Genomic DNA, 24,234 nt, shown 5'->3' on the forward strand with positions numbered 1-24,234 from the left:
CAATGCGTTCACAGAGCTAAAAAACCCTCGCTGTGCACCAATACGCTGGAAACGCAATGCAGACGCCTGCTTGCCTCTGTGGGTCTTTCTATTCAAAGAAAAACAGTATGACACCTATATCCATTAGTTACTTTCTGGATTTGCCTCAATTAATATAACACTTACCACATACCACATACCTTTTGTGAAACGTGAAAAGCGGGAAGTCAAGGATTGATCTCCCACCTGGGACTTTCAGACAAATGTCCGCTATTGTAAGAACACTTCAGAAACGGTTTGTTGAACTTTCAAGAAAATTAAGCCATTCGGAACGAGCGGCTCAATTGCGAGACATTCACAGGCCAATTCTATTGCAGTAGTCGGGGTGTTTATATCAAGGGAGTCTGGGTAGTTGTGCAAATGAGCTTTCCATCAGCTCCACAGGACAGGAGCAGTCAGTCACTCTGGTTTACAATCTCCCTCCTGGGTGCTTGTGGCTTTCACAGCGCTAACAGATTTGGACAGCTCGCTGCTGATGGTTTCCATGTGCTTCATACTTCAACTTGAGGAACGGGTCCAAACCAAGCGCCTCTCTAATTAGTTTTTCATTGCGCGGTGTCTGCATAATCATGTACATATGTAAAGAGCCCTAGTATTATGCATACTAAGCTCTTCACAGCAAGTGGCAGGAACACAGAGGTTAAAGACACAGATGCTAGATGATGATATTTACAGTGCAGGCAGGACAGTAATGTATTGATGATACTCCAGACAATCCGCTTAGAGATTGGTTTAAACTAAGGCACAATGGGACGTCCACATGACTTGTGCATTGTTGCAAAACTTTAATAACCTTGACTTCCCCAGAAAATAAAATGGTGCAAAATATTTAGATGTGACAACCAAACCATTTTGGCATCACTGACAATGATGCAATTTTTTATTTGGATTGGGTCTGGACACTAGATGTTTTGTATGGTCTACTTCCAAGCTGCAATACGTAACTTTTGTCTCTCTATTGCAATCTCTGAAGCAAAATTACAAGTTACTGTAAGATTTTGTCATATACACAGGTAAGGCAGCGGTTCTCAAAGTGGGGGCCCCAAGATTGATCTGGGGGGGACACTGTTTTTGTGGCATTTTATGAAATATAAAAAGTTATCGTAAATTTTGTGCAATCAAACAACATAAACTATGGGGGGGTTAATAAAATGTTGGCCTTTTTGCCTTTATTAGCGCAGTAGGAGAGAGAGGACAGGAAGCAAAGTGGGTGAGAGAGGGGGTGGGATCGGGAAAGGACCATGAGCTGAGACTCGAACTTGGGTCACCTGGAGCGCAACAGCGCCATATGTTGGCTCCGACATCAGAAACATAATGTTTGTGAAAATGTAATGTTTTTGGTTTAATTAAAATACTAAGTTTAAGATTATAAGTTTATTTGGGTGGACCACAAAGGGTTGCACACTACACAAAGGAGACCTTACAACAAAAGTTTTAGAACCACTGATATAAGGTATACAACTTGCAGTGAAATTAAATCTGGCCAACTGATGGCCAAGACTATGCAAATATTTAAATAAGACTTAACTATAGAAAAATGTATAAAAATACAGTAAGGCTAGAGTATAGATCAAACTAAAATATAGCACAAAAATATAAATATAACCTATATTATAACTGTATAATTAACAAATAAATAAACAAAAATACAATAATATTTATATTATAATATATGTATACTGTATATTTTCAACTAAGAAATCAACTGTAAAGAGTGGAGGAAATGAAAAGGAATATCAACTTTATGGAATGTTGACATTCTTTACTTTTCGAAGTTATATTTACGTGAGTTATTAAAAGCTTGATATTGTGATTCATGGTATGGGGACAGTTTTTAAAACTGATTGATGTAGCTGCTAAATCACAGATTTATCTTCATTATTAACCAAAAAAAGTTACGGACTGCAGATTTAAGGGTCATTTTATTGGGGCTTGCAATACATGGTTTGACGTAGAAAGTTCTGTGATATGATATGATAGCTTGCTTTTTAATATCATAAAATTACATTTTAAAAACCTCCCACCGAACTAATCAAATGCGGAGTCGACTGAAAACAAGATGCATAGTGCTTTATATAGGGTTTGGTATCGTTTGAATTTGATCAATTCCGCTTCCTCTTATCGATTCCGATTCTTATCGATTTCCAGTTTTAATTCCAAAGTTGTAAAAAATGAAGTAAAACATTTATATATGAACCTGTATGGTAGTTTTGGCTGCTTATTGAATGCGTATATATTGAAGAGCGAGTCATAAATATATGTATGAGCACCATTTTGTGTACCATGTTTTGTAAAAACATGGTTAGTAAAAATATGGTTAATTTTCATAAGGGCTTTCATCGAGATATCAGACATGCACATTTCTGAATGGCTAAGAGGAATTGAAATTGCATTTTTATATCAAGTATCCTAACCTTTCGATTCTGATTCCAGAATTGGAATTGGTTTTCGATTGCCAGTCCTAGTTTTATAGAACTTTAATACTATGGGAAAGTACAGCCATCTTTTCAGATCCAAATGAAAACAAACTGCATTCCAACATCTTAACTATTCAACAGGTGAAAACAAACATGGAAGCCACACAAGAATCCCTCCCAGCACCAAACTCTCCTATCTCCTGACCTGCAAACATGACACTCCTTAAATTAAAATATGCAAGTTTGTGTCTTTTATCGGTAAACATGAGCAGAGGGATTTGCGGTAATGCACTGAAGTGTAACAAATGCGTGGAAACGAGTATGCCGTATGCAAGTCAATTACGCACTATAAAGAAAGCGCTCATTAGCATTATCTTGAAGTGTAAACGATGTATATTCATTAGTTACAGACTTTGCAAACACAGATGAGGTCTGCATGAGTTTTTAATACGGATGATCTGATCATTTTAATGATGATGTAAATGGTGTTATTTTAGTCACTACAAGTTTGAATAGGTCATAAAGCGTCTGCTATTTCATTCCCTTTGAATCCCTTTGTAAATGGAAATTCTGTGCTTGTCTCTAGCCTGGGGTTGGTTAGAATAAAGACTCCATTCTCTTTTGACTCATAATTGTCTTTCATTTGAGTTTGGCCCCGCTCCCCGGTCAACATCAGACCCTTTCCTCTGAGGGTGTGCTCTCTGACCTCTCTCTCCCTGTGAAGGAGCTCCGCTTGATGTGTGGCATTACTCACAGTGGGTCATTCTGAAGGAATATTTCAGAGCGGATTCGGACATGCTCCCGCAGTGCCGCTGGACTGAGCTGTCAGGACCCAGCTGGCTTTGTGCTGCCAGCTGCATCCAGTGGTTATTCCTCCCAGGCACAACCCCAGGTGTCCTGCCCTTTTGCCCTGTAATTCCCTCGCTTTTACCCGCACCGGATGTCCAACATGTATTATAGCTTCAATTCAATGAAACGACATACAGAGAATACACGATTTCAGAACAGACAGACACAATCGTTTGCACATGCAACTGGTTTTCAAGGTTTCGGAAAACAAACTTTTTGGTTGTTTTAGCTCGATCTGGCTGAACAGGCACGGAACCTTTCAAATGTCTCCCAAATAAGAATTACTCGCTAATTAAAAGAGAAAATAAAATAAAGAAACCTATTAGCATATAAACGGGCAGAGGCTAAGAAAAGTGGCAACAGTATATGCAAGAATAATCATTGGCCCGGTAATATAAAACTAATTTGATGCCACAGCAAGATTACAACTAGATTAAACAAGCAAATTACATTTTCTAAAAAAATAAGATGCGTTTGTTTTTCAATGCTAGGGTGTTGTGGATAGTTGCCAAGGCATTGCAATGCAGTTATTTAAATGGATAACGCACTCAAAAGTGAAAATTCTGTCATTTCAAACCTGTGTTCTGCAGAACACAAAAGAAGATATTTTGAAGAATGTTGGAAACCGAGGAACCGCGGTACCCATTGACGTCTATTGTATGGACACAAAACCAATGCGAGTCAATGGGTACCGCCATTGTTTGGTTACAAACAATATTCAAAATATCATCGTTTGTGTTTTTTCATCTTTTGGCCCCTAGATAAGACTTGGGTATCCTCTTCAATGCAAACATGTTTTATACAAAGTTTTGCGTATCAAAATGTCATAATTATAAATATGACTAAGTAATAGCACACTTCACCTTAAAAAGCAGGTTCAAGGATTTGAGGTTTGTTCGAACCCTTAACCCAAAAAATAAGCAACAGCATCAAAGACGCTTGCCTTCCCAAGCACGACTGAATTACAGCAGGAGTTCACGTTAAGCGCTTAAGATCTTCAAAGGCAGAAGCCCCCTGATCTGTCATTACGTTTAGTTTTGCTCTGAGAAGGTTGCTTGTAATGCTTTATTTAGTGTCTGCGCCACTAAACGATTAATTAATTTGGCAGATGTGACCGATGGGTGAAAAAACACGTAGAAATTGTCAATAACATCATCCGTGAAAAGAAGAGCGCGAACGCTGCGAGATGAATTTCATAAACAGAGGATGAGAGAATTAAAAGCTGGAGGATTATGACAAGAGGTATAAAATGGGATTGCCAGGAGTTTCGTACCTTCTGCAACATGGCAGATTGTCCTCGCAAGACATCAAAAAGAGAATCGCGGGGCAAAATTCATCAGCTTGGCAGTTAAGATGCCAGTGCTTACGACAGATCCGCCATCGGTGAGATTAGCCGAGAGCTGCAGACTGCGGCAAGCTTTGATACAATTTATAAAAGACAAAACTGCAGGTGTATGGACTGCAAGGAATCCTAGCCGACTGCATGATGGCGAAGCCAACAATACCTGATATCACCTAACCATGCGTGAGATTTAAGAATACCAAGTTAGTTCATGTGGAGCATCTTGAAATCTATGTTTGCAAGCATTTACAATGCATTTGTGAAGAAACAGAATATTCAATGTATGATTTTTTGGTCACGTGTGTTTTTATGGTGTGTGCTTGTACAAAACTTTCTGCTTTAACTCTTAACAACCACATTATGATTTCAAGAAGTTTTACTTGACCATCAAGAATTTCAAACTCTGTACATGGAATCAGCATCTCGAGTCTATTTTGCATAGGCGTTCAGATTAAGGTTATAACAGCCAAACAACTGCAATGCTACTGTGAGCGTGATGTTGGTTTCTCTACTGCTGTAGATATCAGCAATATGGCGTCAAGTTTCTTATCCACATACAAACAGCTGAGATGGGCTGGGTGGACAAAAGAACCTGAGCAGAAATCACACATCAGTCATTTCGTCCTCCATGTCGTCTCCCTCCGTCTCGCCCTCTCCTTCCACTTCCTCTTCATCTTCTGATGTCATATCCGCATCACCTGCCTGGGACATGCACTTCTGACAGGAACAGATGAATAAGTAGTTCTCCCTGAAAAATAAAGTGGCAACAAATGTTTGTGGAACACGCATGTTTTTTATCAACAGCTAAAAGTATCACAAAGACAAAAACTAGCAGTAAAACATAAAACAAGAAAAGAAAAACTATAAAACAAAATTTCTGAAATAAAACACTGTTTTTATATACATTTAACTAATACACACTAAAAATCACCAATTTGTTCTTGTTTTGAGCATAAACTCACTTAGTGTAGTGTACTTGGTATAAACATACACACACACACACACACACACATTTTTCCAGAAAACAAGGCTTCCAAGGAAGTTTCCCTGTTAAGTAAATGTATCTTGACTTAAAGGCCCCCTAATCCATAAAATGCACTTTTAAATGTTGTTTTAACATATCTGTGTGTCAGGAGTGTGTGTACAGAACCACCCTAGAATGATAAAAATCCACCCATTCATTTTTTTATAATCCCCAATAAACCTCAACATCAGGTGAAGTCACTTTACACCGGGATGCTTCACAAACGAATGCTAGTAAAATGCTGGATTCATAATGGGTCATGTTTTCGGTTTTTAAACATGATGCGTTTGTCCAGTGTATTGTCACTTATAAAAATGCACGTTTTAAAGACATTATGTGATTGTGCATTCACTTATAGAGAGCATGTTTTCAGTTTTTAAAGATATAATGCACTTACCATGTGAACTTTCACTTATATGAGCAATGTGCCGGATTTAAAGATGTAACGTGTTTGTCCATTCACTCAGAAAACTGCGTGCTCAGTCTTTAAATAAATAACGCGTTTGTCTTGTGTAGCTACTCTCACTTATTCAAAACAATGTGTTTGGTTTTTAAAGATGAGACCGTGTTTCTCATTCGCTTAATGACTGTTCTCTTCACACAGCCCTGGGATTTCTGCTGGAAAGGGGGCGGAGACCAGCAGCTCATTTGCATTTAAAGAGACACACACCAAAACAGCCTGTTTTTTCTCACAGGCAAAAATGGACACGTTAGGGCACAGTATAATAAAGCATCTGTGGTGTATTTTGAGCTGAAACTTCACTTACACATTCTGTTGACTCCTAAGATTTACATTACATTTTGTAAAAGGGCTAGATTTGGGGCCCTTTAAAGGAGCACTGTGGAGATTTTGGCAGCATCTAGTGGTGAGGTTGCGAATTGCAACCAGCGGCTCACTCCACCCCTCCCTTTCGAAGCACTACGGTGACTGACACAGAACTAAGTGTGCATCACTTCTTTGCTGAAGGAGATAACATTTACAAAACACTCTCTGTAGAGACGTTTGTCCGTTTAGGGCTACTGTAGAAACAACATGGCAAATTCCATGTGAGAGGACCCGCAGTGTATGTAGATAGAAATAGATCATTCTACGGTAATAAAAACATAACGCTTCATTATGTAAGATCTTTATACACCTCTGAAGACACAGTTATGTATACTATATTGCATTTCTGTCAATAGATCCTCCTTAATCTCACACATTGCACCTTTAATAATTTTAGATGTTTGTACTTAAAAACAAGACAAAATTACTAGAAAATAAAATCATTTCTTGATGTCTATATTTTATTCCATGATGAATGATCCGATCTCCCAAGAAACTATATCTACAGAAAAAAGGAGGCGTCAACACGTACAACAACTAATCACAGTCTGTAGTATGTGACTTTTAGGGGCAGGTATAAAAAATCCACACCGTCCACCACAATAATAAAAGTGCAGCGATAATGGCACAGCCGTTTGTGTGACACGAATGAAACATGAAAAGATTCTATGCTATGAACTTTACAAGCTTTGGCAAATCCAGCAACCAGTTGTTCTCCGGTGCAGCCCATCTGACACAAGATCTGAGCTGATCCAGTACATGCTGCTGAATCATAAATGCCCCATAGATGCCAGGATGATGATAGTCACAATTTACAACTAAAAGTAGCAGAAACGCCACATTTATAGCACATTTCATTGTCCCCAAAGTACTGCAGCTGTGCTTTAAATTTAACAAATAAAACATAAACTGTGACGTGTAGTAAGAGACTCAAATCACACTGAAACGGAATAAAACTAAAAAACAAAACAAAATATAAAAATCCTGAAACTAAATGATATAAATTCAACTCCATTACTCTTTCCAACTTGAATACACTGAAAATCTGTCATTCGGTCTTCAAATCTACTCTTATTCCATAACAAATGAAGTTAAGTCATATCAATCACATCCAAGGGAGTCCTGTCTTTGATCTTGCCTTCATAGGCAAGAGGGTCAGGCATTCTTTTCAAGGTGAAGTTTGACTTTTCACAGGAATAAAGTGAATACAGATCAAGTGGGACTTCCAACACACCCTCCTTGGCCATCCAGGCAGCAAAGCAGCTGTCGATTGACAGGTAAATGATCAATAGGAGAACAGGAGCCCAGCGGTAACCCAACAGCCCCTGTGGTTATCCAGGCCTAGAGCTGATGCCAAGGACCAATGCTATTGATTCTCTCCGGAGGTAGACTCAGCTGGGCGGTTTCACACAGAATGCTTAAACAAGGGATTGCATCCGCTTACCTCAAGATCTTGTGCCGGCTATGACGACTCCGGTCTCGCTGGCAGCAGTCCAGATAGCTGATACAGATTTCCTACAGGAAGAATCGTGAGAGGAGAATATTAACTACTGTATGTTGCTGAAAAAATACATCAGGTCTCTGTGGAAATGTTTAGAAGATACACTGTCCGTCCAAAAAAAACGGCAAATAGGTAAGAGCCTCCCATTGGATTGGAGGTCTAGGTTCAGCAACGTTACGTGCCCAAAGAACGAGGTCAGCCGACTACCTGAATATACTGAATGACCAGGTTATTCCATCAATGGGTTTTTTCTTCCCTGATGGCACGGGCATATTCCAAGATGACAATGCCAGGATTCATCGGGCTCAAATTGTGAAAGAGTGGTCAGGGAGCATGAGACATCATTTTCACACATGGATTGGCCACCACAGAGTCCACACCTTAACCCCATTGAGAATGTTTGGGATGTGCTGGAGAAGACTGCGCAGCGGTCCGACACTCCCATCATCAATACAAGATCTTGGCGAAAAATGAATGCAACTCTGGACGGGAATAAATGTTGGACAGAAATACATTGCAGAAGCTTATCGAAACGATGCCACGGCGAATGCGTGCCGCAATCAAAGCTGAAGGCGGTCCAATGAAATATTAGAGTGTGTGACTTTTTTTGGACGGGCTGTGTATGTTTGAATGGTTTGAAGAGGACACATGAGTTGGCAGGAACCCAAAAAGCACTTGAGGGTCTTATAAAAGGCATTGCGCTCGTTTAATCTGACTGAAAATCTAAAATCTTTAAGGATTCTCTACAGACATGCTGTCGTTTACCAGAAGAAAATAATGCAAATAAAAAATTCACAACATAAAACAAAAATGTTACCTTATAACACATACCTATGAATAGTACATTTTCAAATCAGAAAAACTGTCTCTTCATTTTGTCCACAGCTTTATACAAGCTTTACATTTCTTTACATTCTTACAAAATACCTTGCCGCATAAAAATCCATTGTAAATTCATTACAAGTACATTGACAGAAAAGAACTTCAAATTATTTTGTGTGACAAACCGTGTCACAGCTGTGTTTACAGAGTTTTGCTATAACATTCCACCGAAACATCACATGTGTGTCTTGTTTATACGACATATACATTTTCATGTTTCCTTAGGCCGGATTCACATTTCGCGTGCATATTCGTTATTTTAAGGGTACAATCACACAGAACGCGCTTTTCATGTTCGAAAACGCGAGGCGAGGCGCGCCGCGCTGCTCTTTTGGTGACTCTTTGAAAAGAGCAGCGCGCAGCGGTTTTTTGTATGTTGCTAGGTAACCCGAAACAGCCACAACAAGTTTCTCCTCCATGTCTCCAGGCGTTCTAAGCATTGCGACAAGGGAAGCCCCGCCTCTCCACTCATCCGATTGGACAATGGAAAAAAGATTTAGGCTATATTCTTTCACACAGCCTCTGTCTAGGTAACCATGTGCATATTTTCAGACATAATGTGTTCATGTTTATACATTCAAGCGATAACAGTAACAGGTTGTTGGAAACGCTGTTTTGTACTCATTTCATTCAAGAGTCACCTGTGGAATGTGCTGCTTCTCCCTGCCGCTCACTGAGACGATCCCTGTGCGGGGAAAGAGAGACGTTGCGCTCGCGGGACAGCACTGGCAACATTTTCCCACTGAATGAAAGCTTTATCGGAAATTTCGCTTTGTGCTTCTCCTGAACAAAAGCTGCTAAAGGGCTTAAAGTTACTAAATCAAGAGACAGACTTGCGTTAGAAACACTGTTTTGTGTGCGCACTTGCGTGTGTGCCGGCCAGAGAGGCGCACGGCAGAATGAATATAGCGAAAACATTGTCATGTGAAATTTTCTCCCCCTTTCTTGGGCCCCAAGCGCGCATGGGCTCCTGGGCCGGTGCCCATAATGCCCATTGGATAATCCGGCCCTGCCGATACCGATACTGGTATCGGTGAATCCCTATCCCAAATACATGTGCACACATGTGCATTTAATTACTGAATTAAAATTCATCTCGTACTCGAAAATGTGTAACCTGCACCAAACACATTTTCTTATTATTCCGATCAGACACTTTGTTAAGTTTTGCTGGTGGGCAAGAAGCAAACAATAGCAAAAACTGCAGAAAATACTGTACGGTAAAACTGAGCTGCCATTACGTACAATAAATAAAAATATATTATTTTCAAGCATTCATGGTCCCCAATAATAAAAAATAAAATAAAAATTGCTCTCTATATTGATCACAATGTGAATTCAAAACTAAAAGCGATTTTTAATTCATAATAAGCCGGCATCCATTGCCCAGCATGATTCAGATAAAAAACTCATCTATGAAATAAATAAATCTCTATGATGTGAATAGTAGTGTTTTACCCCCAGCGTGAAGGCAGGCACATGTAGGCCTTTTCAATCAATCTGACAAGCTGCCAAAACTGTAGTTCCTGCTGACAATAAAACACCCAGGGCTTCAGAATATTACAGCCCTCCCTCAGAGCATCAGCTTAGCATCTGTTATCCAACATCCTCAACTGACCTCTCCAGGGCTGATGTCACTTAGGGCGTTGAGGTGAAGAAGAAAGTTGTTGTCGGGAAAAGACGCCTCGGCGTTGGGAACGCAGCTGTGGTTACCTTGACAACAAAGGAAGCGACAATAAAGATGAAATGAAGCCAATAATTGAGTTGTGTAGCTTTTGATATTCTCTGCTAGCTTTAGAGCTAAAGCTTGACTTTTTCTATTAGATTTACACTTAAAAGGCAGTCTTTCCCTTCTGGGAATACAGGCCAAAAATATTGATGACTCATCTTGCACTACACAGATTTTTGTCCAATCAATTTTTTTTTAAGAGAACAACCCTCCCCTAAAAACCACTTCACATTTTCTCTATGCAGATCATAAATAAGATAAAACATGGCAGCTGTATAAACTACAGATATGCCAATATGAATAAAGACAATTCTCACAAGAGCTTTGCAGCAGGAAGAGACCAGAACCCTCGCAGTTGAGGAAATCGCCCGTTTCTGTAACAGAAAACAACATGATCTCTACAAGCCCTTCACCACTTGGATTTATTTCACACTTCTGGACAAAACAATAATATTTTACACAGATCGATGGCAGTCTATGTGGTAAAATGTGCGTTTGTGTCTCGGGTGCAGTTGAGGGAGCGGGTGTCAAAGGTATAGACGGATTCCATCTTTTCAGGTGTGCAGATCAATGTGCGGCCAAGTGTGTGTGAGAGTGTACACTTTGTAAACGGGTTGAAGTTTGAAGGAAAAATAACCTTTGTCAATGTCTTTGTACAGCTGGTCGATAAAGGTGTCTAGCTGCTCCCTCTGCTGGCTGGAAAGCTCCAGTGCATCGCAAGCATGAACCCACTGACTGAGAGAACTGAAGACACAAGACATGGCAATAAATGAGCTAAAAATATAAATGTACTGAAAAAATTTAGAGACCATTTCAAAATTGTTCTTTTTGATTTTGACTTTTACTATGTATAGGTATGTGTTTAGGTAAAATGATTATTTTTGTTTCATTCTGTGAACTACTAACAATATTTCTCCCAAATTTCAAATAAAATATTGATTCTATTTGCATTTATTCGCAGAAAATGAAAACTTGAGGAACGGGTCAAAATAACAGAATAGATGCTCTGTATTTTTTTCAGATTTCAAATACTGCAAAGAAAACACGTTCATATTCACTTTTAAGCAGTAATATTTGTACACGTTTTCAGGAAAAGTAAAAAAGAATTATGTGATAACCTTGATTTTTAACCTTGAACAGTTTTCATGTGTCTTGTCATGCTGTCAGTCTTTCACATTGCTGTTGGATGACTTTATGTCACTCCTGAGGTTTGATTTTGTTTAAATTCAACAGACACTGGAATGACCACCATACATCTAAAAATGCTGATTAAATGAAAATTTGAAATGGTCCCTTAATTTTTTCTGCGCCTGTATATATAGAGATCCTATGTATGGAAAACTAGAAAAACTGATATGCATTTTAAGACAGAAATACAATTGTTCCGTTTAGAAACACATCTACAGTCTGTATGTTTCATCTAAATTCATCGTTTGATCTGAATTATATGAAAAAGAATGCTTAAGGAATATCAATACGGCTCTACTTTACAGGTAAAATAAAGCCATGATACATCTATACTGGATCCTACCTGGTCCCAATACCTTGACCGTTGGTCCCAACAAGTGAAAACAGAGAGCGGAATCCCTCTGCAGTAAACCACTACAACACAGAACAAATTCACTTAATAAACATCCATACTTTCAGTTAATGTTCAGTGCGTTCTGTGTCTATTAGACCCTTCAGCCATAACTTTAGATAAACTGTAGTGGGAGGCCTTCAAAACGGCCAGGCAGATTAGCAGGTCATTTGGTCGTTTTGATATTACTGCCCTTGGCTGATAGCGGTGCTTGTTAACTCCCCCTAGTACCAAATTGTCTGCTTTCAAATATTTATGAGTGAATTTTAAACATTCACAGCTGACCTGACTGAGACGGTCATCGTGAAAAGCCGTGGTAAACAGATTATGCAGCAAGGCCAGCTGTCCCTGAAAGAAACAAAGGCTAGTGTTTCACAGCATTTCAAATGAACAAGGTCTACAACACAGCATATTGATTCACATCATTAACTCGCTAATTTCCACCAGTATGTAAATGATGAACTTCTGAAATTCATATAGAAAAACCAAGCCACAGTTCATGCTAGAAGCTGATGATGCAGAGCACATCATGACATTGAGATGCCTTAAACATTTACATACAAATGTAAGTGAAGTGTTTTCAGCCTCTCTTTACCTGAAACTTCTCTCCTAACAATTTATGAACTATTTCCTCTTCTTCATTTGCTGTACGGCTACAGAAGTTAGAGAAAAGCCTCTGCCAATGTTTTTTATCTTGAGCCTGGAAGAATAAAAAAAGAATTGTTAGCACAGGTAATTTTATATTAAATAGATATGAACTACTATTTTACACTAACTAAAACTAATGCAACAAAGGAACAATGACCTGCTTGACGATAGCCACCATTTTGGCCATTAACATAATACTTGATGTTTCAGGAGGATAGTGCATACTCCTAAAAAAATATGCAAAAAAACAAAACAAATTCATGTAGTTGGTACACAAGAGTCGAGTCTAAATCGAGCTCCACAGACAGCCAGCAAAGCAATCTAAGCAAGAAAATGGACGGTTTTGTTTCTGTAATATTTTGCATAATATTTAAGACAGTATAGGAGAAAAATCTAGATTTAAAGACCTCACCTCCATGCCTCCTGCAGTTTGTTGATTGGATGTTCTGGGTCATTATGAGAGGGGCCAAGGCACAGGACTTTGTGGTACTGCTCCCATGCAGTCAGTCGGCACTCTGTACTACAGTACATCACCTGAAGGGGGCGACATATAACCAATTTAGAAAAGATGTCACATACAGAAACTGCTTCACAAAGATGTGGAGGCCATCATGCAACTATTGTTCTTGCTAAAAGAACCTACAAAATGTGCTTCTCGCAAAAGTTTATTCTTTTAACCAACTGCCTTCGAGCTTATAACAGCCCTATCAGTGTATGTTATTACTTATAATGATAGTTCACCCAAAAATGAAAATTCTGTCATCATTTACTCACCTTCTTTTCATTTCCTAAATAAACCTGTATGACTTACTTGCTTCCGCAGAACACGAACGAAGATATTTTGAAGAATGTTGGTAACCGGCCCCCATTCACTTGCATTGGTTTTGTGTCCATACAATATATGTGAATGGGTGCCAGCGCTGTTCGGTTGCCAGCTTTCTCCAAAATATCTGCTTTTGTGTTCTGCATAAAAGTCATATAGGTTTGAAATGAGAAGAGGGTGAGTAAATCATGACAGAATTTTCATTTTTTTGGGTGAACCATCCCTTTAATATTACGGAGTTAAATATCGAACGTTATTGAGTCATATTGATGGGAGTGTACCTGACATTGTGGACAGGCCTGGTGTCGGTCAGGTCGCACCTTACACAGTTCAGGATGGAGCAGACTGAGAGCTGGCAGACCACTCAACCTCCAGGCATTCTCCTCTGCCGTCTCCAGAGCACGGAGACAGTATTCACATGCTAGATAGACCAATAACCACAACATATAATAATAAAACTGTTAAGCAAATTATAATGCACATAATATCAGCATGTCAGAGTATCTATAGAGAATTTTACACGCTCACCTCTGTATTTGTATAAGGCATTCCACAAGAACTGGGCTGAAACGAGAGGTCGCTCAATGAAAATGGTGTCACCCTTTTTAAAAGCCCTTTTAGTGAATAATCCTTTCCCCTGGAGAAAAACAACAACAAATCAATAACGTTAGATTACACATTTGTTTCCAATACTCTACTGAAATGAACTAACACTCTGAAAAAATATATATATTTCATATATTCCACCACTATGGAAAACAAGACTGTGATCAATTTGGTCACAAAATGAAAATGAGTACGATTGTCTACATTTCGTTCGTTTTGGGATGAGAATAAGCCGGCTGTCATGGGGGGAGTGCGAGCACCAAACCGACTAACTCTCATAAAAAAACTGTCGGCATTTCATAATATCAAGAGAATTGCTGCTATAATGATATGCTGCCACATACCTTGATGTTATCGATAAATCTAACTTCCACAGAATTACTAGTTTTTGCAGGATCCTCGCAGAGAGAAAACATGTCATCTATGGGGGTCGCCATCTTAGATATTTACATATCAACCTCTGACCCCCTGAATGAACCAATCATGTGCATCACACAAATCTCTTTTTTTTTCGAACAGTGAAATGCACTTTTTTTTTTCAAAGCAAAATATTGTTCCTGTTAACTATAATAATTAACAGTATGATAAATACACATTATTATTATTTTTTATTTGATAAATACACATTATATGCCGGTAGCGCTTCATAACAACAAACACAGGGGACGCTGAAAGGCGGGGCATGTGTACTGGTAACCAATCAACGATCAGATCGCTCTCGGTAGCCAATCAGCGATCAGATCACTCTCTTGAATTCCCAACCGAGGCCCTTGTGTTTTGGTCGAGTCAGGAAATTTGCAAGAAGTTTAATGGACTAAAACTAACTTATCCACCACTTCAGATAAGCTTTGGTGCGAGTTGTTCTCCGTTTAAATGTGGATTTGACTGACCTAATTATAAATGTTGCTGGCGGAGGTAAAAAAGCTCAAAGTGGCCGAGCTGCGTGCCATGTTAACGGAGCGAGGTCTCGATCCCAAAGGCTTGAAGGCCGAGTTGGTAGTTCGGCTCATATCTGCGATTGAAGCCGGCGTTGAACCCATTAAAAGTGGAAATGAAGGAGAAACGACGCGTGAGACGACGGACAAACCGAGTAAAACGCATGCACATGAACTGCCAAAGCATTCCTTGGAATATGAGCAGTGCGCTCGAGAGCGGTCTCCAGTATGCACTAATCTCTCTAATACGAGTATACGTACTTACACTGATCAAAGTACACAAACTGACCCAAATCAACTTTGCTCATGCGCTGCCACAAGAACCATAGCACAACAGCTAACCTCTGGGACCTCGGAGGCCATTATAACAGATCTAAATCATCCGGGAGAGAACGTACAACATGAGAGACCACCGCAGTCAGCTGCAGATCCTGTCGCCGTGGCAACCGCTGCTTCAGTGGAGATGTATGTAACGTTAGTGTCCGGATGCTCATCACCAGTCTCTAAAATTCCAGTGTCAGATGGAGCACATGAGCAAGATCACTGTAAGCCAGTTTGGGTCACATTCACAGGAGTTTCTCACTGAATACATGGTTAGGTTCGTGATCAGATGTGATTTCTCTCCTGCAGTGCTCAACCGACAGTCAGATAACCCTGAGACAGTGGATACCACCCTGGAGGAAATCACGGGAATGAAAAGGCCTTGCGATGAAAGAGGCAGAGATTATTATGAGTTCAAAGAGGACATTCATTACATCAGGTACTCTTGTCTGTTTGTGTTTATGCCATTAGTTGGTAAATCACTTTTGTGTGAAACAGTACACCTATATGCAAGATTGTTTCCTTTCCAGTGTTAGACACGTTCATGCATGTATTAAATCTAGACTTATATCTGACTATGTCTTTTTGCCTGCACCTTCAGGACTGCTGATTTATGATAGACTAAGGAACAGGGTTGCCAGATCTGCGTAACAAACCCAGCCCAAATGCCAATAAAAACAACCCCAGCTCAAGTAACAAAACTCAAAATATGTCACTCTTATACATAAGATGCACATTTTACAGTCACTGTTTTTGCTTGCAAAAAAAAATCACTGGTGTAGTAATGACATTGTCAGACAAAGACCCACTGTTTTCATAAATACCTTCATCTTAGCTTAAGAATGACCGCTTAACAAAATCTATCCACTTTTAACCCGCGGAATGAAAAACAACCTGCAGAAACAGTTTAAAAGTAGCCCAATTGTCTGGGTAAACCGCAGACCTGGCAACCTTGCTGAGGATTTATAACCTCAAGAAACATAATTCTATGCATTCATCGCTTTATTTGCAATTAATTTCCATTTATAATTTTACTTTTTGTATGTCTTCTGAACAATGTGCCCAAAAAATAAAGAGTGACATGCTTGCATTTCTGTTTCCTCAGAGCTAAGGCACCAGAGCCTCTACCAGACACTGTAGATGAAGCTGAAATAGACTTTGAGGATGTCAGACTGGATTCATGTAAGTTCATTACAAGTCATGTGAGTAAACACAAACGCCTGGTGAACGTCTGTAGATACGAACAGATTGTATGTGTTGTACAGATAACTGTGACCTGCATTTCGAGGTGACTTCCGATGGAAGCGGCGGGCAGCCTCTGTTCTGGGAGAAATTCCCTCTGCTGTGGTCGGGGTGTAGGATGACTCATGGATTTTATCAAGGAAAGATCGGATTCGAAGTCAAGGTGTGAAGTCCTTTAAAAGTGACACACAAATTCATTTTTTACTGTACGCATAATTTCTTTCGTTGTTCAGGAACGATTCTCTTTTTTTCTCTCCAGTTTGTGAAGTGTCTGTCGTCGCCTGCATTAGATACGAGTTATGACCCTGATCTGCACATGCTCAGAGTGGGTTGGTCTGTGGACAACACAAGCCTTAAGTTAGGTAAAAAAAAACTATACAAAATGTATTTTGTCTACACAATTTACACTTTATGAGGAGTAGGCATGTTGGTGTATATTAAAGAGATAGTTCACCCAAAAATGAAAATTCTGTCATCATTTACTCACCCTCTTGTCATTTCAAACCTGTATGAGTGACTTTCTACCACAGAACCCAGAAGAACTTTTAGGTGTAAAGGGATAGTTCACCCAAAAATGAAAAATCTGTAATCATTTACATGTCATTTTACACCTGTGTGACTTTTTTCTTCTGCAGAACACAAAAGAAGATATTTTGAAGAATGTTGGTAGCCAAACAGCAGTACCCATTGAATTGCATTGGTTTTGTGGCCGTATAATAGAAGTCGATGGGCACCGCCATTGTTTGGTTACCAAAAAACATTCTTTATCTCCTTAATATTTAACCCTTTTTACTATTAGAATGTCAAATGCATTATTCTTGATCTCTCAGGAGAAGGAGAGCTGTCATATGGTTTTGATGGGCGGGGCAAAATAGTAACAAGTGGAAAGGAGGAGGAGTTTGGCGAGCCCTTTTCAGAAGGGGACATCATCGGCTGCTTCGCTGTCAGTATTAAAAGCGCTTTTTGCTCTGAAACGACAAAAGATGGTTGTAGTATGCATAATTTGCAGTGATCATCTTTGCTGCATCACAACATTAATCATCATGTGTTAATTGAGTTCTGTCCTCTGTTTAATTCCACATGTAGGCCATCAATGAAAGAGGAGAAGCCACATTGTCATTTCACAAGAATGGCCGTTCTCTTGGAGTGGCGTTTCAGCTCACTGCCTCTGCTCTAGGAGGCCAAGCTCTCTATCCTCACATACTTTGCAAAAACTGCTCAGTATGTGTAAATCTTGACCCAGACACTCGATGGCATTCTTTTCCTGCTGATTTCTGCACGCTGACCTCACTTCCTCCTGGTCAGAGGACCCGTGCTCTTTTGCCAGCAGCCACCAGAAGAGACTGTGAGGTGCGAACGTTTATAAAAGTGCTTAAAAGTCGAACACTGATAAAAAATAGCCTCAAACAGCTGGATGAATTGTGCTGCTGTCTTGTCTGTCTCAGGTGTTGATGATGGTTGGTTTGCCGGGTTCGGGTAAGACCCACTGGGCTCAGAGTCATATGAAACGTAACCCAAAGAAACGTTATCATCTAATAAGTACAAACTCTGTACTGGACTGCATGAGGGTGAGATCTTTTAAAATCTTGTCCAGACCAAGATCAATTTATCTAGACTTATATATTAGAATTACTTATTATATATTCCCAATAAATAAAAATCTTTGATACCAAAAGAATAAATAATTTTGTTATAGTATAAGTCAAATTCAACCGTTAATGTAAACCCCTTTGAATAAAAACTTGACGTTCTTGTCACGGGTGCATTAAGTGCATCATGTGCATTAAAGGGGTCATATGGTGCGATTATGTGTTTTATGTGTCTTTGGTGTGTTATAAGTTGCCCATGCATGTATTAGACACGTAAAATTGCACAAATGAAAGTGTCGGAACGAAAGTGTTTTTCTATCTAAAAGCGAATGCTCACCCAGACCTGCCTGAAACGCCTCGTGTAACCACACCCCCACAAATCTACGTCAGTTCGTGGTATGATTTGACTAAGACCGCCCAAATGTACAGTATATGCAAGTAAGGTGGGTGTACCTGTCAGTACAATACGCCCTTTTCACAATGACGTCACTTAACTTCCGCCTTTTTGCAAAGCAGTGTATCATAACATCCGTCTTGCAACAAACAAGAAGAAGAAGAAGAAGAACTTCTGTTTTGCCGTCGCGCTGGAATTTAACAACAGTGAGAAAAAAAAAACTGACAGAACACGTATTCAAGTACTTATCCTAGCACCTTCGCTAACACAAAGAAAACAAAACACTTACCTTCATAATCAAACAGGTACTGTTCAACGAAGAATTTGTATCCTTTCTCTAGCTTTGATCTTGTCATTAGCGAAAATTTGTCTGCAAGACGTTGTACATCATCTAGACGTATTTGTGGCAGATGTGCAAGCCACTTGGTAAACTCCATTCTGAGGCGCTAGCGGAAGTAATTTCTTCTTCTTCTTGAGTTTTACTGGCGGTTGGCAAATCAGCTTATAGGTGCATTACCACCACCTTATGAACTGGAGTGCTAGCGGAAGTAATGATACACTGCTTCGCGGCAGCACGGAAGATGCGTGATGTCATGTGAAAAGGGCGTATTGCTTTGGAACCTGATGTTCCAAATATGGTAAGAGGCGTTACATGTCAGTCACACACTTGCAGTATTCGACCAATCACTACACACTGGTTAACTGGCCAATCATAGCACACCTCGCTTTTCAGAGCGATGAGCTTTGTAAAAAACCATGGGCATTTTAGAGAGGCGGGGCAAAAGAGGAGATTCAAACATGCACGGTATGTGGAAAATACAGCGTTTTTTGAACCTTAAATTGTGTATACACATTGCGTTACATCTAAAACATACGAAAATATTCATTTCAGCCGTGTCATATCACCCCTTTAAAGGAAGTCTTGAAACAAACTTTTCATAAACAGGCACCCCTTGGTGGCAATCACAGAGACCTGATACTGCAGCAGGCCACACAGTGTGTCAGTCACCTGATCAGAATAGCTGCAAACAAGCGGAGAAACTACATCGTTGATCAGGTAATGTGGAATATGTGAGCGCTACGAAGAAGATGCCAGATGCCCTATTATATGTCTTCATTCATGTGTTCTTGTTCTCTACCAAGGCCAACATTTATCCGTCTGCCCAGCTACACAAAATGATGTGTTTCCATGGTTACCAGCGAAAAGCACTAGTGGTTTTTCCAGCAGACGAGGTGTGGAAGAGACGTCTGGTACAGCACCTGGAGGTGGAGGGCACGGCCGTTCCGGAAATGTCTCTTCTTAAAGCCAAAGGTCAGACATCCACACCGAAAAACACGTTTACCTAGATCCAAAATTGGAATCAAAGTGCAAAAAAATGCTTATTCACGTATAGTTATTATTCACAGAAACTTGAGGCAATATATACTACGCAATTAGTCAGTATTGCTTACTACAAAATAAATTGCATTGTGATCTCTAACAATGAGGTAGAAAGTCCATCATCATACACAAAGTATACACTTGCATGAGCACTTTTCTTGTCTCTTGGTTTCCCAGCAAGCTTCACGCTGCCTGAACAGGGAGAGCACTTGGATGAAGTGATGTTCGTGGAGCTTTGCTTCGACGAGGCCCTGAAACTCTTAACACAGTATAAAGAGGAGGCACGAAGCCTTCTACCCACACCTCCAAAACGCAAAAAACACAGACATGGAAACCATAAGCACCTCATCCATCATTGTGGTGAGATGAGATTTTACCGCTACTCTTACAGTATAATATCAGAATCAGAATCAGAATCAGAAGAGCTTTATTGCCAAGTGTGCTTGCACACACAAGGAATTTTCTTTGGTGTTGGAAGCTTCTAGTACAGACATTTAACACAATGACAATACAATATAATACGATTTACAGTCTAAAAGATTCTAAATTGTGCATATATAAAATAAAGACTATTTTACAGAAAATGGGGGATAATAACATATAAGAGACATTGTACCGGGTAGTATATAGTAGAATAAACATATTAACAGATTGTATGTACACTTGTGCAAATGGATAATTTAGTAAGTAGAGGTAGTGTTATATACATGTATACATAAGATGTAGATATAATAAGGCACTATAGTGCACACTATAGGAGTAGTGGAAGTGGAATATTGCTCTTAAGGAGCAGTTATCTGTTTAGGAGGGAGATTGCCTGGGGGAAGAAGCTGCTTCTGTGTCTGGAAGTCCTGGTGTTTGGTGCTCTAAAGCGCCGGCCAGAGGGCAGCAGATCAAAGAGTTTGTGTGCTGGGTGTGTGGAGTCAATGATGATTTTTCTTGCCCTGTTTTTCACTCTGGAATCGTACAGGTCCTGAAGTGTGGGCAGAGGAGCACCAATAATTTTCTCAGCACTACGAACTGTCCGTTGTAGTCTTCGTAGGTCTGATTTGGTGGCCGAGCCATACCAAACAGTAATTGAAGTGCACAGAACAGATTCGATGACCACTGAGTAGAACTGGGTCAGTAGCTCCTGTGGTAGGTTGAACTTCCTCAATTGACGGAGGAAGTATAACCTCTGCTGGGCCTTCTTTACAATGGAGTCTATGTGGGACTCCCACTTCAGGTCCTGAGAGATGGTGGAGCCCAGGAACCTGAATGACTCCACAGTATCCACAGTGCTGTCCAGGATGGTGAGGGGAGGAAGTGATGGAGGGTTCCTTCTGAAATCCACTATCATCTCCACTGTCTTGAATGCATTCAGCTCTAGGTTGTTTTGACTACACCAGGCAGCCAGCTGAGCAACCTCCTTTCTGTAGGCAGATTCATCACCATCTTGAATAAGGCCAATGACTGTGGTGTCATCTGCAAACTTCAGGAGTTTGACAGAAGGGTCTGTAGAGGTGCATTCGTTTGTGTAGAGTGAATATAGCAGTGGAGAAAGAACACATCCTTGAGGAGCTCCGGTGCTGATGGTACATGTGCTGGATTTAAATTTTCCCAACCTCACTAGCTGCTGCCTGTTCGACAGGAAGTTAATAATCCACTGACAGGTAGAGGTTGGCACAGAGAGCTGGGTAAGCTTGGGCAGGAGGAGGTCTGGGATTATGGTGTTGAAGGCCGAGCTGAAGTCTACAAACAGGATCCTGACGTAAGTCCCTGGTCTGTCTAGGTGTTGTAGGATGTAATGCAGTCCCATGTTTACTGCATCGTCCACAGACCTGTTTGCTCGGTAAGCAAACTGGAGGGGATCAAGAAGTGGTCTGGTGATGTCCTTCAGGTGGGCCAGTACAAGTCTCTCAAATGACTTCATGACCACAGATGTTAAAGCAACAGGCCTGTAGTCATTAAGTCCAGATATTTTGGGTTTCTTCTGTACAGGGATGATGGTGGAGCGTTTGAAGCATGAAGGGACTTCACACTGCTCCAAAGATCTGTTAAAAATATTAGTGAAGATGGGCGACAGCTGCTCCGCACAGACTTTCAGGCAGGAGGGTGAGACATTGTCTGGGCCTGGTGCTTTTCTGATCTTTTGTTTGCGGAAAAGCTGGCAAACATCCTCTTCGCAGATCTTAAGTGCAGGTTGAATGTCAAGAGGAGGTGTTAATGGTATAGCAGAGATAGGGTCAGGGCGGGTGTGAAGGGTGAGACTCTGCATTTCAAAACGACAATAGAAGTCGTTCAGGTCGTCAGCCAGTCGTTGATTACCCATAGACTGAGGGGATGATGGCTTGTAGTTGGTAATGTCTTTCAGGCCTTTCCACACTGATGCAGGGTCGTTGGTTGAAAACTGGTTCTTCAGCTTTTCAGAGTAGCTTCTCTTAGCTGCTCTTATCTCCTTTGTCAGTGTGTTTTTGGCCTGATTATACAAGACTTTGTCCCCACTTCTGTAAGCATCTTCTTTGGCCTGACGAAGCTGTCTCAGTTTCATTGTAAACCATGGTTTGTCATTGTTGTATGTTAAGCGAGTCCTGGTGGGAATACACATGTCCTCACAGAAGCTGATGTAGGATGTCACTGTGTGATAATATTGTTTTCATTGAGTAACATTAGGCAATACCTTTTCCTTATTGTTCCTTCAGGGCGGAGAGGAAGTCCATATAGCTGTCAATCACACAATCGGTGCTCGCTCAAGAAAACACATGTATGTATATGGTGATGCGAAGAGCATCTTATACCATAAGACAAAATACACGTCACCTGTAGAAATCTGATAAAACTATTGATGTGGATCTTTTAGGGTTGGCCTGCCTCTGGTCAGTCTTACGGATGCGGCAGTGATCCACAAAGATACAGGAAGTATTACAGACCCTACACTGGACAGGTGAGAAGACATTAACCAGACACACAATCAATAGCTGCGTTTCCATTACCCTTCAAAATTCACGCATTGAAAATACGCCCAATGGAAACACGTAAATTTTTTTCAGGCAATACGATTAAAGCATATTTCGCAAAACTGCAATGAAAACACTTTTTGTCGTATTTACAAGTCACGTGGCTTACAAAAGTCACATGACCATACGCGGTATGTTTTGGTAGAACATTTGGAAAGATAGGATGCAAGGAATTCACATTAAGTAATGTCTTATATGATGGCCCAAATGCAGGAAAACAAGAGAGTGCAGTATGGAGATTTATTAAGAACAGTGAGGTCATATGAAAATGTATAAGGAAATAAAGATGTTTATCTTCACTCTTTCATCACAGTAGGTGGCACTATGCACTAAAGTTGGTTTGCAACCTGCCATAAAATGTACGAAGAAGTACGGCCAGAATAACTTATCGCGAGAAGAAACAAAATACACTTTAATCGCATAACATCGTTTAATGAAAACAGTCATTCTGCAACATTTTTTTAATCGACATTTAGAAAATATCGTGTAAATCTGTAATGGAAACCTGTTTACTGTTACACAAACCATTGCTGTTTTTCTGTCATACAAAATATAGCTTTACTGTCACTGTTTTAAATGTGAATCTCTGTCTTTCTTGCAGTGGAACTGGTGTGACCAAAGCCAGAATTATTATGGTTGTTCAACATAGCTTTAGATAATTCCACCAATTAATGTTGGTTGCACAATGTTTTTTCAGAAGCTTTTATATAGCAGGACGATAATATGAAACCCCCACCGTCACAATTTTATCATGTTGTATTTTAATAAGCTGTGCTGACCTTAAGAAAAATATTTGTTATCCCTGTCCGACATTTCTTCAACGAATGGAACTGCTTATAATGGGTTTTGTGCCCAATAATGTCTAGTTGACCTCATATTGCTCCAAACCAATCTAATCTGTTTTTCTGTTCTTTAGAATGGACTATCAAGAAAAACAATCTTTTAAAGTTAATTTTAAGAAAATTCCTGTGAAAACACATTTGCACCAAATTAAGATGTCTTTGTAATCTGTTTATACAGTTTTATTAATTTAATAAGAGGTTGTTCTTTATACAAAGAATACATTTGATAAAAAAAACTATACAAAATATATTTTAATTGTAACCAATGC

The 24,234-nt window shown here is 39.9% G+C and overlaps 2 protein-coding genes across 2 annotated transcripts; one reads left to right on the top strand and one right to left on the bottom strand.

Annotated features, from left to right (window-relative positions):
- Window positions 1-1,716: 1,716 nt before the first annotated feature.
- Window positions 1,717-14,723, bottom strand: smyd5 (SMYD family member 5). The gene is made up of 13 exons (XM_057349519.1): window positions 14,610-14,723; window positions 14,188-14,296; window positions 13,941-14,080; window positions 13,249-13,370; window positions 12,994-13,063; window positions 12,784-12,888; window positions 12,474-12,536; window positions 12,141-12,211; window positions 11,247-11,353; window positions 10,927-10,983; window positions 10,499-10,593; window positions 7,942-8,012; window positions 1,717-5,395 (listed from the first exon to the last, which is right to left on the bottom strand). Exons 1-13 carry the CDS (start codon window positions 14,700-14,702, stop codon window positions 5,251-5,253), a joined length of 1,248 nt encoding a protein of 415 aa, XP_057205502.1. The 5' UTR covers window positions 14,703-14,723; the 3' UTR covers window positions 1,717-5,250.
- A 291-nt stretch (window positions 14,724-15,014) lies between these two features.
- On the top strand, window positions 15,015-23,837 carry si:ch211-107m4.1 (heterogeneous nuclear ribonucleoprotein U-like protein 2). The gene is made up of 14 exons (XM_057349816.1): window positions 15,015-15,745; window positions 15,831-15,960; window positions 16,627-16,703; window positions 16,787-16,926; window positions 17,023-17,125; window positions 17,594-17,706; window positions 17,850-18,113; window positions 18,209-18,331; window positions 19,693-19,803; window positions 19,890-20,058; window positions 20,305-20,487; window positions 22,809-22,870; window positions 22,967-23,050; window positions 23,725-23,837. Exons 1-14 carry the CDS (start codon window positions 15,166-15,168, stop codon window positions 23,770-23,772), a joined length of 2,187 nt encoding a protein of 728 aa, XP_057205799.1. The 5' UTR covers window positions 15,015-15,165; the 3' UTR covers window positions 23,773-23,837.
- The last annotated feature ends 397 nt before the right edge of the window (window positions 23,838-24,234 follow it).

The sequence above is a fragment of the Triplophysa rosa genome, linkage group LG13, assembly GCF_024868665.1.
Source record: "Triplophysa rosa linkage group LG13, Trosa_1v2, whole genome shotgun sequence".
NCBI classification, from domain to species: Eukaryota; Metazoa; Chordata; class Actinopteri; order Cypriniformes; family Nemacheilidae; genus Triplophysa; species Triplophysa rosa.